This window comes from Euleptes europaea, chromosome 18 (genome assembly GCF_029931775.1).
Source record: "Euleptes europaea isolate rEulEur1 chromosome 18, rEulEur1.hap1, whole genome shotgun sequence".
NCBI lineage: Eukaryota > Metazoa > Chordata > Lepidosauria > Squamata > Sphaerodactylidae > Euleptes > Euleptes europaea.
Window position 1 is genome coordinate 19,523,750 of NC_079329.1, and position 15,670 is coordinate 19,539,419.

Below are 15,670 nucleotides of genomic sequence, written 5' to 3' on the forward strand. Positions count from 1 at the left end.
ATAAAATACATTCAAGCAAAACAAAAACAAAAATCCATTAAAAACAAATATCGAAATAAATAATTCTGGGGGTGGTGCCTGAGGAGGGTAGGGTTTGGGGAGGGGAGGGACTTGTATGGGGTATAATACCATAGAGTCCACCTTCCAAAATGGTCATTTTCTTCAGGTCAGCAGATCTCTGTCATGTGGAGATCAGCTGTAATAGTGATAGATCTTCAACCACTACCTGAAGGTTGACAACCCTATACTCAAGTAAGCTGGAATAGAGGAGATCCTGCCTTGTCCTTCCTTCCTTCCTTCCTTCCTTCCTTCCTTCCTTCCTTCCTTCCTTCCTTCCTTCCTTCCTTCCTTCCTTCCTTCCTTCCTTCTTTTTACTGCTGCAACTACCCTGATCATTACATGACTGGAAATAATCCGCATTAAAATTTCAGCAGTAAATACAATCACTGTGGATTTTATTGATTTTGTTACACTTTTTTCATAACAGATGTAAGACACTTCAAGAACTTTTCTTATAAGGAGGGATATGGATATACTAAATCAGTGACCCTCGCCTTTGATTGGCCCACTCTCTCAATAAAAAGCACTTAAATTTCAGAGGAACAAATGGATCACTGCTTCTAAAACTTCAGCTGCTTTTTATTGCAACGTTAATAATTCTTTTTCTCTCTAAGTAGCTTCCGGGAGTTGAGATCAGACCTTAGGACGATAATGTAACATTTGGGAAGGAAGATGCAGGCCAGGATTCCAGTGTTGGAGGCCAAGATGGCAAAGACTTCAACAGCTACTGTGTTTTTCCCCTTGGTGCTCAGGTAAGCTGGAATAAAGGAGATCCAAACACTGCAAAAGATCAGCAAGCTGAAGGTAATGAATTTGGCTTCGTTGAAAGTGTCTGGCAGTTTCCTGGCTGGGAAAGCTATGGCAAAGCCGATGGTGGCCAGAAAGCCCATGTAGCCCAGGACACTGTAGAACATAGTAACCGAGCCTTCATTGCATTTCACTACGATTTGCCCAGCCTTGGAGTGCATATCAACATCTGGGAAAGGAGGAGAGGTCGACAGCCACGCAAGGCAAAGGCCCACTTGAATGAGGGAGCCAGAAAGGACAATGGAGTGGGAAATGTTTCTCCTTAACCATTTCCTCATGGCATTCCCAGGCTGCGTTGCTATGAAGGCCAAGACAACAGTGATGGTTTTTGCAAACAAGCAGGAAACAGCGACGGAGAAAATGATGCCAAAGGCTGATTGGTGGAGAAGGCAGGACACCTTCCCAGGCTTGCCAATGAGTAGCAGGGAAGAAAGGTAGCAAAGCAGGATGGACATGAGAAGGACACAGGTGAGGGTCCGATTGTTGGCTTTGACGATGGGCGTGTCCCAGTTTTTCACAAATATCTGTATTGTGACACTCGTAATGACAACAAAGAAAATAGCAAGGAAAGCCAAAACAATCCCCAAGGGCTCTTGGTAGGATAGGAAAGTTATAACTTTGGGGATGCACTGATCTTTGTTCCTGTTAGGATACTGATCTTCTGGGCACTTGATACAATCATCAGCATCTGAAACAGAGAACCGCAGAATCAGTATCTTTATTCATTAATCATACTTTTTTTTATTTGTATAGAAGTGTTTATAAGTGGTGTAAAGAATGGTGGATGAAAATGGATCACTTCTGCACTGCACTGCTTTTTCTTTAGCACTCGGCTTTCTATATTAGGGATGGGGACATATATAACTAGTGATCTCGGGGTCCCATGCGGGATCCAGCACCACTACAGGGATCCAGATGATTGGGAAGCAAACAAACCCAAAAGGGGAAAAGCAGCTTCATGAATTGTATGCAAAAAGCTTTTCCATTGGTGAAAAAGAAAGTATGGATTATTTTTAATTACCCCAAAAGGCTATGGTGGAGATCATGGGACCTGCATGGACAAAAGCTATATGACACAGGAGCTGTAGTAACAGGACAATTGGGTGAGATTGACCAAACAGGCCAAATATATCCAGCCCCATAGGTTGTCCATCAGATAGGGGCCCAAGCAGTCTCCGAGCCAAAGGCAGCTTGGGGGCAGAAGACAAAGAGGAAAGGGGCAAGCAGATGTTGGCCCAATCTGTTTCGAGGGAAAAGAAATGGGATTAGTCCTAGAAGGAGAAGAAGCTGGGGGAAATTCAATTTTCAGTAAATAGAGTGAGCAAATGGCTGGTCCAAATGGGAGCATGGCAGAGAACAGAGAGAGCGAGAAAACCTTTGATGTGGACAGATGTTGTATCACTGTTGACTTCTAGTTTCTAGGTATGGCAATGATTTTCACAATCTTCCTGGGGGTCAAGTCGCAGCCGACATATGGAGACCCCTTTTTGGGGTTTTCATGGCAAGAGATTAACAGAGGTGGTTTGCCAGTGCCTTCCTCTGCACAGCAACCCTGGTATTCCTTGGTGGTCTCCCATCCAAATATTAACCAGGGCTGACCAGGGCTGACCTTTCTGAGATCTGACAAGCCTAGGCCATCCAGGTCAGGGCGTTTCTCATTAGTGCACTTGAAATATGCATGGGGATAAACAAATACTGGAAGATAACCTCAGGCAAATTAGCGTACTTTTATTTACCTGTCTTGTTAGAAATCATGTCCTCTGGGCATGGAGTACAGTCGTAGCAACAAACTGGCTGATCTTTCTTAACTGTCCTGCTGTGTCCAAAATTGCAGCTCTCAACACACTTGGAATGGGGCAACATCTAATGATAAAAAAATGAAAGAAATGTACTGCCCAAACATATGGCAGCGTGGTGCAGTGGTTTAGAGCGGTTGACTCTGGAGAACCGGGTTTGATTCCCCACTCCTCCACATGAGCAGTGGACTCTAATCTGGTGAACTGGGTTAGCTCCTACACATGAAGCAGCTGGGTGACCTTGTCACAGTTCTCTCCAAACTCTCTCAGCCCCACCTACCTCACAAGGTGTCTGTTGCGGGGAGAGGAAGGGAAGGAGATTGTAAACTGATTTGATTCTCCCTTAAGTGGTAGAGAAAACCAACTCTTCTTCTACTACTAATACTTCTTAAAAGGTACATAAAATCAGCATATAAAAACCAACTCTTCTTCTACTTCTTCTCCTCGATATCAGGGAACTTTCTGGCTCTAAATTTTATAGGACTTTTAGTTTATGTTTGAGAGTTAGGAGTGGGGCTGGGTCAAATGTTTGATGGTGAATATTTCTAGTGTGAAAGGGGTATTTTAGGAGGATAAAAATGTCTCCCCAGCCTTTCCCCAGTGCTTATCTCCTTTGCACCAGTTTGCTAGTAGTCAGTTTAGGCTTGGAAAATTCCTGGAGATTTGGGAGTGGACCCCGGGGAGGGAGGGATTTGGGGAGGGATCTCAGCAGGGCATAATGCCATACAGTCCACCATCGAAAGCTGTCATTTTTTCCAGGGGAACTGATCGGTGTCATCCAGAGATCAGTTGTAATTCCAGGAGATTTCCAAGCCCCACATGGAGGCTGGCAACCCAGGGCAAGTGAGACTTGTGTGTGTGTGTGTGTGTGTGTGTGTTAAGTGCCGTCAAGTCGCTTCCGACTCATGGCGACCCTATGAATGAAAGTCCTCCAAAATGTCCTATCTTTGACAGCTTTGCTCAGATCTTGCAAATTGAAGGCTCTGGCTTCCTTTATTGAGTCAATCCATCTCTTGTTGGGTCTATACAGTACACAGTGAGACTTACAAAGTAATAAACATACCTTAGACTGGGACACACAATAAGCCGTTCATTCCTACCTCCTTAAATCGGCCGTTCCACACAATGGCTTTCTCATCAATCGTGAATTCTTGGCTCGATGAAATCTTTCCGACCCGGACCTTAAGGAAAGACTGATTGGAGAAGGTGACCCAATTGATGATATCATACCCAGTTGACAATGCCTCGTTCTCAAATAGGACTTCATGCCCAGCGCCATTGTTAAAGTGGATGTTTTTCAGGAAAGAGTGGACCTTTATAAGAAGAGAATACAATAAAGTGTACAAGATGGACCATGCCGTCCAAAGCAGAAATAACACCCTTTTCAGCACCTTGAAGTAAATTATTTTAGAAGGGTACAACTCAACCTAGGGTAGCATTGGGAGTCTGTTTCTTCAATGTGCTGCTTCTAGTATTCGATGTGCTAGGATTTTTTTTTTTTTTTTACTGTAGACAATCCCAAAGGATGTCTGAATAGGGTTGCCAGCTCTGGGTTGGGAAATACCTGGAGATTTTGGGGTGGAGCCTGAGGAGGACGGGGTTTGGAGAGGGGAGGGACCTCAGTGTCATAGAGTCAAACTGCCAAAGAGGCCATTTTCTCCAGGTGAACTGATCTCTATCAGCTGGAGATCAGTTGTAATAGCAGGAGATCTCCAGCCACCATTTGGAGGCTGGCAACTTAATGTCTGAATCTGTGTACTGTATTTAATTCACTAAGCCAACAGTCTGTTGTTATGATAGTGAGAGAGCATCAATAAACAATTGTGCTCTGAACAAAGACTTCACTGAATTGCCCTGTGTAGGCCCAGATGTCCAGTGTAAGCTCTGTTCCCTTAGAACCCTTCCCCCAGGAATGCAGTTCCAGTTAACCTAGTTCCATTTATCATATATCTGTGACTTTAGAGCCATTTGGCTCAGTACAGAACCAAATACAGCTCTTAAAAACAAACATTTACTTATTCTGGCATCCTACCTCTCCAATATTCTTTAACCCAAAGCACTTCCACACATCCTGAATAATGCACTTTCAATCCACTTTCAGTCCACTTTTTAGGATTGTTTGAAAGTGGATTTTGCCATTTCACACTGTAAAATACAGCTGCAAAGTGCACTGAAAGTGGATTGAGAGTGCATTATTCAGGACTGTGTGAAAGTTACCTTAATGTGCAGAGAATGGTAAAATAGTGTGCCCCCCCCCCCATGGGACTAAAGAGCTTTTTGGAGATGCTTTATGAAAGGGAAATGCTAGAAGTGAACAGTTGCCAGTAATCCTAAATGCAAAGTAAGCACAGATTGATGTTTTTGGCTAAATCAATCACTGAGAGTGCTCCTGGGTATATTTCTTAGTTATTGTGAGACATCAAGTGTTCTGCTTCGTGAGAAAAGTCTTGCAACAACCATTGTTTGGGCTGCAGAAATGATATAGGTTATTAATCAACATGTCAATTGTCACTGATGTTAAGCTGCGCAGTTTCAGCTATGCAAATAATTTTTCTTAGACTGACTTTTTGCGGATCTCTTGCTCCTGAACATTGACGTAGCATGGCTCTTTAACTGCGAAAGGATGTGGGCCCATGCTCTCCTGCAAGGGATCCAGGCAATTTAGCTTTGGAGTTTCTGTCAGCAAGTGTGATTGCACCACACCATGAAGTTCATTACATGGATGGATATACCTGCCACGACTGAACATTCATATGCTCAGATTTGCTTTTCTCCGGCAGTCGTCTTGGTCTGGACAGGTACATGGCATGTAAAGCATGTGCCACAGCATAGACAACATTGTAGATCATGTAGCTCTGACCAGTCATCTCCATCTCAAAGTGATTTCGAGGTAAATGCTCCAGCTTTTCCTCCCCTGTACACTTTTCACAGCCAGTAAAATGTGATTCGTTAAAGCAACACTGGAATACAGATATCCAGAAAAAGCAGAGAAAATGCTCCAGCGTCTTATCCAGTTTTAAGTTCTGGAGAAAGTTCCGGAATTCCGGTACTTCATTTGTGTGGGCCAAGAAAGACAGTGTGCCGTGGAAAGTTTTTCGACAGAAGCCAAGTGCACTGATTGAGTTGGTGAAATCCCATTGAGGTGACGTGATCCAAACCCTTCCTACATAAGACATAGCCACAAATTCATGAATCCCAAGCACTATCGTTAAAGCAAGCAGAGACTGAAAGTCGCCACTGATAACCGTCACATTGACATCAGCTGATAAAAAAATTTCAGGAAACTTTTTCATATTTTCAGCATGAGAACCTAACTGAGCATTGCCAATTATTTCAATCCTTTCCCTGAAGACAACACAAATGTTGTTTTGCATAAGTAAAGGCATCAGGATCTGCAGAAAGCTTTCTCCACCATCATCTTTTGAAACAATGACACCAATCCAGGTCCATCTGAAATGCAGGAGGAGCCGGACAATCCCTGTCTGATGAGTACTAACTTTTGGTGCCACATGGTACAAAGAAGCGAATTCACTTTTACCACTGAATGTTGTCTCGAATGCACCATAAGTGAGCTAGTGGGGAAAATAAATACTGTAAATACATAAATAAAACATAGTCCTAACCCTAATCTTGCCAAAATAGAGAAGGTGTTAGCAGAGGAACTGTTTTGCTCCGTGGCATACTAAAATCTACATTTCAAATATACAAAGGTCAATAGCATACATAAATCTACAGTCAAGTATATTCAGAAAAGTCTGAACTCTTCCATTTTGACATTCAAATATGTTCAAAGAGCAAAAAACCATCTCATCCTTCCTTGTACCCAAATTTGGACCAGTTATCATTAGACATCAATCTTGCACAATGTATCCAAATACATTGTATCATAAGGAGATGTGGGGTGAACTTTCCCACTGTTTAAAGCCCAGCTTCTCCATTGAGATGCATTGTAAAGATCACACTGAAGATTCTGAACACAGCCACTTTGCCAATGCTTTTCAATGGAGGAGGATGGGGCAACCCTTTTCAGACCCCATAACTCCAACCCCCCTGACCCAATCTTTACCAAACTTGGAGATTCTTGCAAGGAGAGTCCCTTCTAGCTACCCTGAAAATTCGGAACCTCTACCTGCAAAAATGCCCCCCAGGAGCCATGGAAAGCAGCAAAATGCCCCCATAGGGTTTAAATGGCCAGATTTTTCAGGAAACCCAAATTTAAATTCAAATTCCTACCTTTACCGGTATAGGAAATTTGGCATTCGGGTTTTCCGGGGGGGGGAAAGGCCAATAAACCCAAACCCGAATTTTACCGAACTTTTTTTTCCCAACAGCCCTAGTCTGAACACAATGTCCTCCTTCAATAGATAACCAGAGAAAATACAAAGACCAGAATCTCTCATGAGAAGCAAGGTAAAGATTTCCATACTGAATTACTGATTTCTGAATATACCTCAGAGTGGTGGTGGAAAGTGCCATCAAATCACAGCTGACTTATGGCGACCCTGTTGGGTTTTTAAGGCAAGAGACGTTCGGAGGTGGTTTGCCATTGCCTGCCTCTGTGTGGGCTGAGAGAGTTCTGAGGGAACTGTGATTGGCCCGAGGTCACCCAGCAGGCTTCATATGGAGGTGTGGAGAATTGAACTTGGTTCTCCAGATTAGAGACCGCCACTCTTAACCACTACACCACACTGGTTCCTTAGTAGTGAATTGTGCAAATATTCTAGATAAATCACTGAATACACAAGGATGCTCATGAGTCCTACCAAAAGAGCACTATGCTTATTCAATGGTAAAATCCCTTTTAAAACTCTTCCTTTTTGATTCCTGTCTTTCCAGCAATAATAGCTACATTTTCCTCTGTGTAGCACAATGGCTATTACGGCTAAGGCATAAAAAAGGGAAGAAGGAAGATGCCATACAGGCATCCACCAAAGCTATAAACAACTTTGAATTGTGTTATCAGAGGGCTGTCCAGACCTGCTCCTCACAAATGCACTTCAATCTACTCCCATGTGAAGCATCCAATAGCCCAAAGACGTCTACATGTGTGTGGAATATATATTGTTTATAAGTGTTACCTCTTGTGTTTTGCATTTATGTGTCAATCACAAGGAGATGTGAATCTCAAAAAGGGGAAGAATTTGTTCTTGTTCTGAAACGATTACAATTAATTGGGAGCTGTTGTACCAGAACCTATTTGACTAGCAGGTGTGCACCATTGTGACCCAAATATAAATGTACATACCTGTGGAATCTTGTAGATGCTCAAAATGGTGGCCATCTGGATGGAGGCATCTAAAGAGAGCCCCCCAATAACAGACAACACATCTTTTCCCCTATCACATTTATAATTGGGTACATTTCTTTGTTGGGTGAAGAGTAGATCCAGAATGGTTGCATATGTGATCCTTGCATAAAACTGGTTGTCATAGATGTGAAGGCCCAGGGTGATATTGGGCAAGAGTGTAGGGTTTTTATTGATCTCATGAATGGCAAACATTAAGGTGAGGGCATGCTGATAATTCTTATAGACCACCCTGCAATAAGATTGACATTGATATGGAAACTTCTATTAGTGATCGTGGTGGGATCCAGCCAGCTTTTTTGTTCATTCTCACCCAGTTCTCCTCCTTGCTACATCCCTCCTTATATTACTTTTGTACACCCCAGCATAACTTTTCAGGTGTTGATTCTCTCCTCCCTATTCCACTCTGCCTCCTTTGGGGCAGGCAAACAGAATGTTGCTGCCTTCTTATCACTGGAAGGAAAGAAAGCCTTCTGCACTGATTCCCTTGCAATCTGCCCTGCCTTCCTTCCAGTGGGTAAAATCAACACCTTTCCCTTGCTGACCTACCATGTGCACAGCATATTGCTCTTTTTGGTATACCTAAAGCCCTGACCTGGATAGCCCCAGGTTAGCCTGATCTTATCAAATCTCAGAAGCTAAGCAGGGTCAGCCCTGATTAGTACTTGGATGGGCAACCTCCAAGGAATACCAGGGACATGACGTGGAGGCAGACAATAGCAAACCACCACTGAACATCTCTTGCCTTGAAAACCCTATGGGGTCATGTTAAGTCAGCTGTGACTTGACAGCACACACCAAAAAGCCAATTTTGAAACTTCTTTTTTGTAATGTTGTGATAGCAATGTAACATCAAATGATTAACAGATAACATAAATCCTGATGTGTCTTGTAAACGTTTTATTACTTATTCACACGGCAACTGCGTTCCATGCCAATAAAAAAAAAATACATACAGTCTGATCTTCAGCGCTGAACAGTGCAATATGGAACAATAATTGTTCATGTACTGACTAATCATACTTAGCAGCTGTTTTCTCTTTCTAACCTCTCCTCAAAGCAGTATCAAGAGATGAGAAACATAAAACAATAACCTTATCTCTAGAAGAATTAAAAGAAGCAAATAAACAGCATGGACGAATAAACCAGTAGAAGTGATTGATAATGCAGCTGATGAGAATACAGGTCAAACAAGAGAACAGGGTACAATCCTGAACCTAATGCTTGGGAAAATAAGTGAATTTTCCTCCCGTGCATAAACATGTTTTCTCACATGCTGGTTAAAAAGGGAGGAGGAGTCCTCTTTGACCACACAAAAACTCTCTGCTGGGAATCATGGAACCTGCATGGACAAGAGCTATGTGGGACAGGGAATTTAGCAAGGACAAGAACTGGGTGAGTGTAAAATTTGGCCAGATCCAGCCCAAAATTTACAGTCACATTTCCCCTCAAGCAGACTTGTTTGGATTGACTAGGAAAGCTTATAATCCAAATTCATAGCTTAGATCACCAACATCAGTACGGTTGCCAGGTCCTTGAAAATAAAGTCTCCTTTGCCTTTAAGAAGCACCCCACCGGGAGAAATTCAGCTGATTCAACAACTACAGAGCCATGATGTAAAAAGCTGCTGCTATTGAAACTCCACCCCTCATTGCAGATGTCAGTAATCCTAAACATCCCGTGGCAAATATCATCTATTACTTGCTATTACTATTACTTACATGACTTTATGATCTTTTCTATCTGGAGGTTCCTGAAAATCATTCAAAAGAGTGTTTTGATGTATGAGAGATAGAACCCCACCAATGATGTTATCTCCTGTCCTATACAGATGGTTCGGTAGGTTTTCTCCATAATGACATTTCCCTTCCATGTTTGTCCAGCATGCGAGAGAAGGAAGAAGGCTCAGCAAGAGCAACAAGAGCAACCACCTGCGTGCATAGACATGCCTCCCCAGGCCGCAGCTGCACACCTGCATTCTGCTACGATGTCCTCCGCAGCAAGCGCTGCAGGACAACTTAAGACATCCCCCCAAGGCAATACACAGAAGGTGGATTTGTGGACCTAGGGAGCTTGCTGAAAAGCTTCATTCTGTCCGGTGGGCTGAAGAACAGATGGTGGACTTAGCCCTACCCTGCCATGGAGCAGAACCCCAGCTCCAAGGATCACATTGTGACTTCTCCACCCAAGTTAGTTCAGAATTTAACCCCCACTGCTTTAAACCTGTCCTTTTGCAATGACACAAGAAATGGGAAATTAATAACAGTGATTCTGGTAATCACAGAGTAGATGAACGCCCTCCCCAATGTCATGGATTGTCTGTGCAAATGGGAAAACGTGTTTGTAAGATTTCACTCAATCTCGTCTCTGCTCCACAGTGAGGAGGTAATGGTGTAAAGTAATTATATGAATGCAAGGCTACAGAACATTCACCAGATGCAATAAGGATCCTAACTTACTAAGTGACAAAATCTGCCATGGGGAATTGGATGAGAAGATCATCTTCTCTTCTCTCTACTCTCCCACTCTTGACCTCAGTTGCTAAGCAGCAGGCTGTCTCACCTTTGTCTGTATTATTTATTTGCATTATTTTATAGTTTGCCTTGTTCACCGAGACTCATGGCAGACTATGCGATGTAAATCTATGCAGTCAATAGGACTGTACATGTAATAAGCAATGGAATAGGAGCAGGAACCACAGAAATCTGAAAAACAAGGTATCATGAACAAAGCCTATATATTAAACATGACATGACATGATAAACAATGCAGAACATGGTGTGCTCATTTAGCCCACAAATGTAGCATCAAAAATGCATGGCAGTGCCCTGGCACTAGCAAATTTACCATATGTGCCACCAATCACAACTAGACCTAAGCACTATTTCATGCCACTTCCCACCCTTTCAGGAACAGGGTCAGTTGCACTTATTAGATCAGACAGAAGGTAATAGATTTCCCAAAATAAATGGGAAGCCAAGAGTGTGTGTACGTGACGGGGAAGTTTCACTAATATTTCTATTTCTATGCTCATTTCCACACTTTGCAGCCAAGCCCTACCCCTAACGTCATAGCCAACTGTCAATGGTGGTAGTCAATGGCAATGGCACGTACATAGCCTCCTAGTCCTAAGACCTATGTCTAGGGTTGCCAACCTCCAGGTATTAGCTGGAGATCTCCTGCTATTACAACTGATCTCCAACCGACAGAGATCAGTTCACTTGGAGAAAATGGCCACTTTGGCAATTGGACTTGATGGCATTGAAGTCCCTCCCCACCCCAAACCCCGCCCTCCTCATGCTCTGCCCCCAAAACTTCCTGCTGGTGGCAAAGAGGGACCTAGCAACCCTACCTATGTCCCATTTTGGTTCTTTTTTGAGAAACAGCAGAGAGCTTAACTGTTCGCCACCAACTTCAGCACTTGTCAAATTTCCATGAATTTGCCTCTGTCGTATCCAGATTGAGTCAGCTCTGTTAATTATGTGGAGGTCATGAAACCTCAATCAATATAAATCTTATGAGTCTTGGTGACATTCTCAGTAGCAAGATAATGATCTCAGCCTTGATTTGATTAATTGTACTTGTTTTTTGTTTGTTTATTGTCAAGCTAAACCACAGCTAATAGTTGGGAAAATTCATGAAGGTGTTTCTGACCAAGTGGTAGGTGGGATCCTTCAGGTTTTCCAAACTTGGATGCTCACAGGATGGAGATCACACCCTGTGCAGTATAGTGAGGGGCACTTTTGGCCTAGTGCATTGGCCTAGATTGCATTATGACTGGGTGACCAATAGGGTTGCCAACCTCCAGGTATGAGCTGGAGATCTCCTGCTATTACGACTGAGCTCCAGCCAATAGAGATCAGTTCATCTGGAGGAAATGGCCTCTTTGTCAGCTGGACTTTATGGCACTGAAGTCCCTCCCCTCCTCAAACCCCAGATCCTAGTACATGTCACTCTGCACATGCTGATGCAATTACTCTAGGTTATTCAACTAAGTAATCAACATCACAAATTTTGGGGGAGACTCTATTTATACTAAGACCATTTGAAACTGGAGTATTGATATATTGGTCCCCTCCAAAGGGAAAACTATTCTATAATGTATCCACATTTGCATTGCCCATTCCTACACTACACTGCAGCACAAAGCAAAGAAGAGGAGGTTCATGGTATCATGTATCTTATAGAGCATCAAGTAGGATAGACTTGAGGTGGGGACCATCTGAACTTCACACTGTCTGAGGAACAGTAGCCATTTGAGTTCATAGGGTCGCCATGAGTCGGAAGCGACTTGACAGCACTGAACAAAGACACCTCTGATCCTCTGGGAGTCTCTCTCTCTGCCTCTCTGTAAAATTGAGGTCAGTAACACCGCCTAAACTCTGCATGCCCCCATTCCCCTTTTCTTGCACACAACACGATTTATTTCACACATCCCAACTTTCTGATGTGTACGGAGGCACCAGCACAGACATGGGAAATAGGAAGCCTGTCTAGATGGCTTCGCGACTGTGCTATTTCAACTTTGGCTGTGTGTTGGGAGGTCCTCCGCACCTTTTCTAGTAGGCCAGCCTCTCCAGGGTTTGAACATGGCACCTCAATTGTGTTGAATCTGTGCTGATTTATTAGCTGTTCCCTTTTTTGTAAACTCCTCCGTCCTGGTTTCAATGACAAGAAGAAGAAGAGGAAGAGGAAGAAGAAGAGTTGGTTTTTATATGCCACCTTTATATTTTTTTAAGGAGAATCAAACTGGTTTACAATCTCCTTCCCTTCCTCTTCCCACATCAGACACCTTGTGAGGTAGGTGGGGCTGAGAGAGTTTAGAGAGAACTATTACTAGCCCAAGGTCACCCAGCTGGCTTCATGTGTAGGACTGGAGAAATCAACCTTGTTCACCAGATTAGAGTCTGCTGCTCCTGTGGAGGAGTGGGGAATCAAACCTGGTTCTTCACATTAGAATCCACCTCTCTTAACCACTGAATGGTGCTGGCTCTTTAGGTTGATGGCCCCTGGGGAATTACAAGATATGTCTTTCTCCTGTCTGTTTCTGTAACTGCCAGCAACTCTTCAGAGGTTGCAGGAAGGATTTTTCACATCACCTATTACCTGTTCCTTTTAACTGGAGAGGCCAGGGATTGAACATGGGACCTTTACTGACGTATTTCTTCTACAGCATTTATGACATTTATATACCAGTTATACACAATGACTCAGTTTTAATCAGAATGGCCAATCCCCCAAGGAATGTCTGTTAGCTTTAGATCACTGTCCACCTATATTCATCCTGTGGCAACTGTTAGGATTACTTTGTACCTTGCATGTTATGTACCTGGTGCAGGGAATTAATGTAAGAGGATCACTTTGTGCCTGTATCATCCCACCTAAACCATTCCAGGAACGGAGTGAAATATTTCTTTTGGTACATGTTTAGCTAGAGTTATTCCTGCAGAGGATAATGACAGTGCAGTCCTAAGCAAACTTGCAGTCTCTAAGCCCATTGACTTCAGTGGACTTACAAGGATGGAACTCTGTTTAGGATTGCATGGTTAATCAATACATGTATTCAAAGTGCATAAATGTTACAGGAATTGCATCAGGTCTTTGTCATTGCTTGGGATCCCAACCATATAAGCCACGTCAATCAAGAACGCCATTCAAGAGGGATCTTTGCTTTGGGCCAGGTTGATCAGCCTTCTGGAAGACCTGTAATTGGTAGTGTATTGTAAGTATTTTTGCAAATGTATTTGGCAATTGAGCTTCACACTCCAAAGAATGTTTGGTCCATTAGTGCTTAGTAGAGATTCTTCACCCTCAAAATTCCAGGTAACAGACAGCTGAAGCCCAGGCCGCCTATTTTGCTGAGATAGGTATGGTATCCAGAAGTCAGATATACAATATATAATTAATGTATTGCAGTCATTGACCAGAAAATATCACATTACATTTCTATGCTATATTTCCAAAAACCTTGCATTTCAAAGAACTGCTGACAAAACAGGTAAAATCCTAATTAAGCCAAATATAACAGTGTAAAACTTGGAGCAGTATTTCTATTTTTAATATAATTCCTTATCTTTCCCAGCAACTCCTTTCTTGCTCCAGGCTTTAACCACACAAGCACAAAATATGGCCGCTTGTTTTGAAGTTATGGGATTTCCACAAATTAATAACTTTTCCAGCCATACCCACTCCGAACTTTCCGTGAATGTAGCTATTATGTGGATAAACAAGCTTAACCCTCAATCTACTATAATATGGGCATCGAAAAAGAAACATGTATCAAGTTAGATATTGTGCTAACTAAAAATAACTTCCTTTCTCTCTAAGATAATTCTCTCTTTTCATCAACCAAGATAATGGTCATTAACCATGAAGGTGAAGCACCTCCATGCTCAGAGACAGGCTAGTAAATGCATGTGTAGTTATAATATCAAGTGACTCTGTCCTGCTGTCTGCATTTTTGATCTTCTATTAGTGCTGTTTTTAGGTTTGCCAGTCTGAGGCTGGGCAACCAACATGAGGGTTTTGAAGATAGGAACCTAGTTGTCCAGCATCATCTGGCATTGCAACATCTCTTCCAGCATGTCAGAGCAATACGCTAGCAATGTCAGTTTCAGCGGTTGGACTCTGTGGCATCACACCACCACTCAGCTATCTCCCCACCCAAAATTCTACTCACTCCAGGCACAATCCCGAAATCTCTGCGAATTTTACCAAGCTAGAGTAGACAACCTTAACTGTGGCCCAAAATTGTGTTTGTGCAGGATGCATGACCCTCAGGAAGAATGAGAGAGGGATTCATGGGTCTGCAATGGGAGGAGTAAATCAGCAAATATTCCCAACAACAACACCATTTGTGGAACTCCTTCACTCGATCCAACTCTATTGCTGCAATCTTAAGGAACTTTCCTGAGAGTAAGCCCCATCAACCAAAAGGGAGACTGCAGCCAAGAAATCAGAAGGAGATTGATAAGCAGCCATGAAGGAGCTAGAAAAGATTCTGAAGTGTAAGGATGTGTCACTGGCCACCAAGATTAAGTTAATTCATGCCATTGTATCCCTATTACTGTGCATGGGTGTGAAAGCTGGACATTGAAGAAAGCTGATAGAAAGAAAGTAGATTCCTTTGAAATGTGGTGTTGGAGAAGAATGTTACAAATACCCTGGACTGCAAAAAAAAAAAAAAAAAAAAAAAAGGTGGGTTATAGATCAAATTAAGCCTGAACTGACACTAGAAGCTAAAATGACTAAACTGAGGCTATCGTATTTTGGTCACATTATGAGAAGACAAGAGTTGCTAGAAAAGACAGTCATGCTAGGAAAAATTGAGGGCAGCAGGAAAAGAGGAAGACCCAACAAGAGATGGATTGACTCAATAAAGGAAGCCACAGCCCTCAATTTGCAAGATCTGAGCAAGGCTTTCAAAGATAGGACATTTTGGAGAACATTGATTCATAGGGTCACCATGAGTTCGAAGCTACTTGACGGCACTTAAAACGCACACACACAAACCCCATTGAATAACTTCTGAGTAGACCTGCTCAGAGTTGTTCCTTATGTCAGTGTCCACCAAAGCTTGATGCTGGGAAGTCTTCTTTTAGATGAGCATAGTGTGATTGTTGCTGTTGCAGATTCAAAAAGGCAGGACAGTCTTCTTTGTTCCTTGTTGGCTATTCAAGACTTACTTTGTCATAGCTCAATA

At 42.7% G+C, this 15,670-nt stretch overlaps 1 protein-coding gene across 1 annotated transcript; it reads right to left on the bottom strand.

Moving 5' to 3' along the window:
- Positions 1–650: 650 nt before the first annotated feature.
- On the bottom strand, positions 651–15,661 carry LOC130490768 (vomeronasal type-2 receptor 26-like). The gene is made up of 6 exons (XM_056864574.1): positions 15,654–15,661; positions 7,909–8,200; positions 5,396–6,235; positions 3,764–3,976; positions 2,604–2,730; positions 651–1,555 (listed from the first exon to the last, which is right to left on the bottom strand). Exons 1-6 carry the CDS (start codon positions 15,659–15,661, stop codon positions 651–653), a joined length of 2,385 nt encoding a protein of 794 aa, XP_056720552.1.
- Between the last annotated feature and the right edge of the window lie 9 nt (positions 15,662–15,670).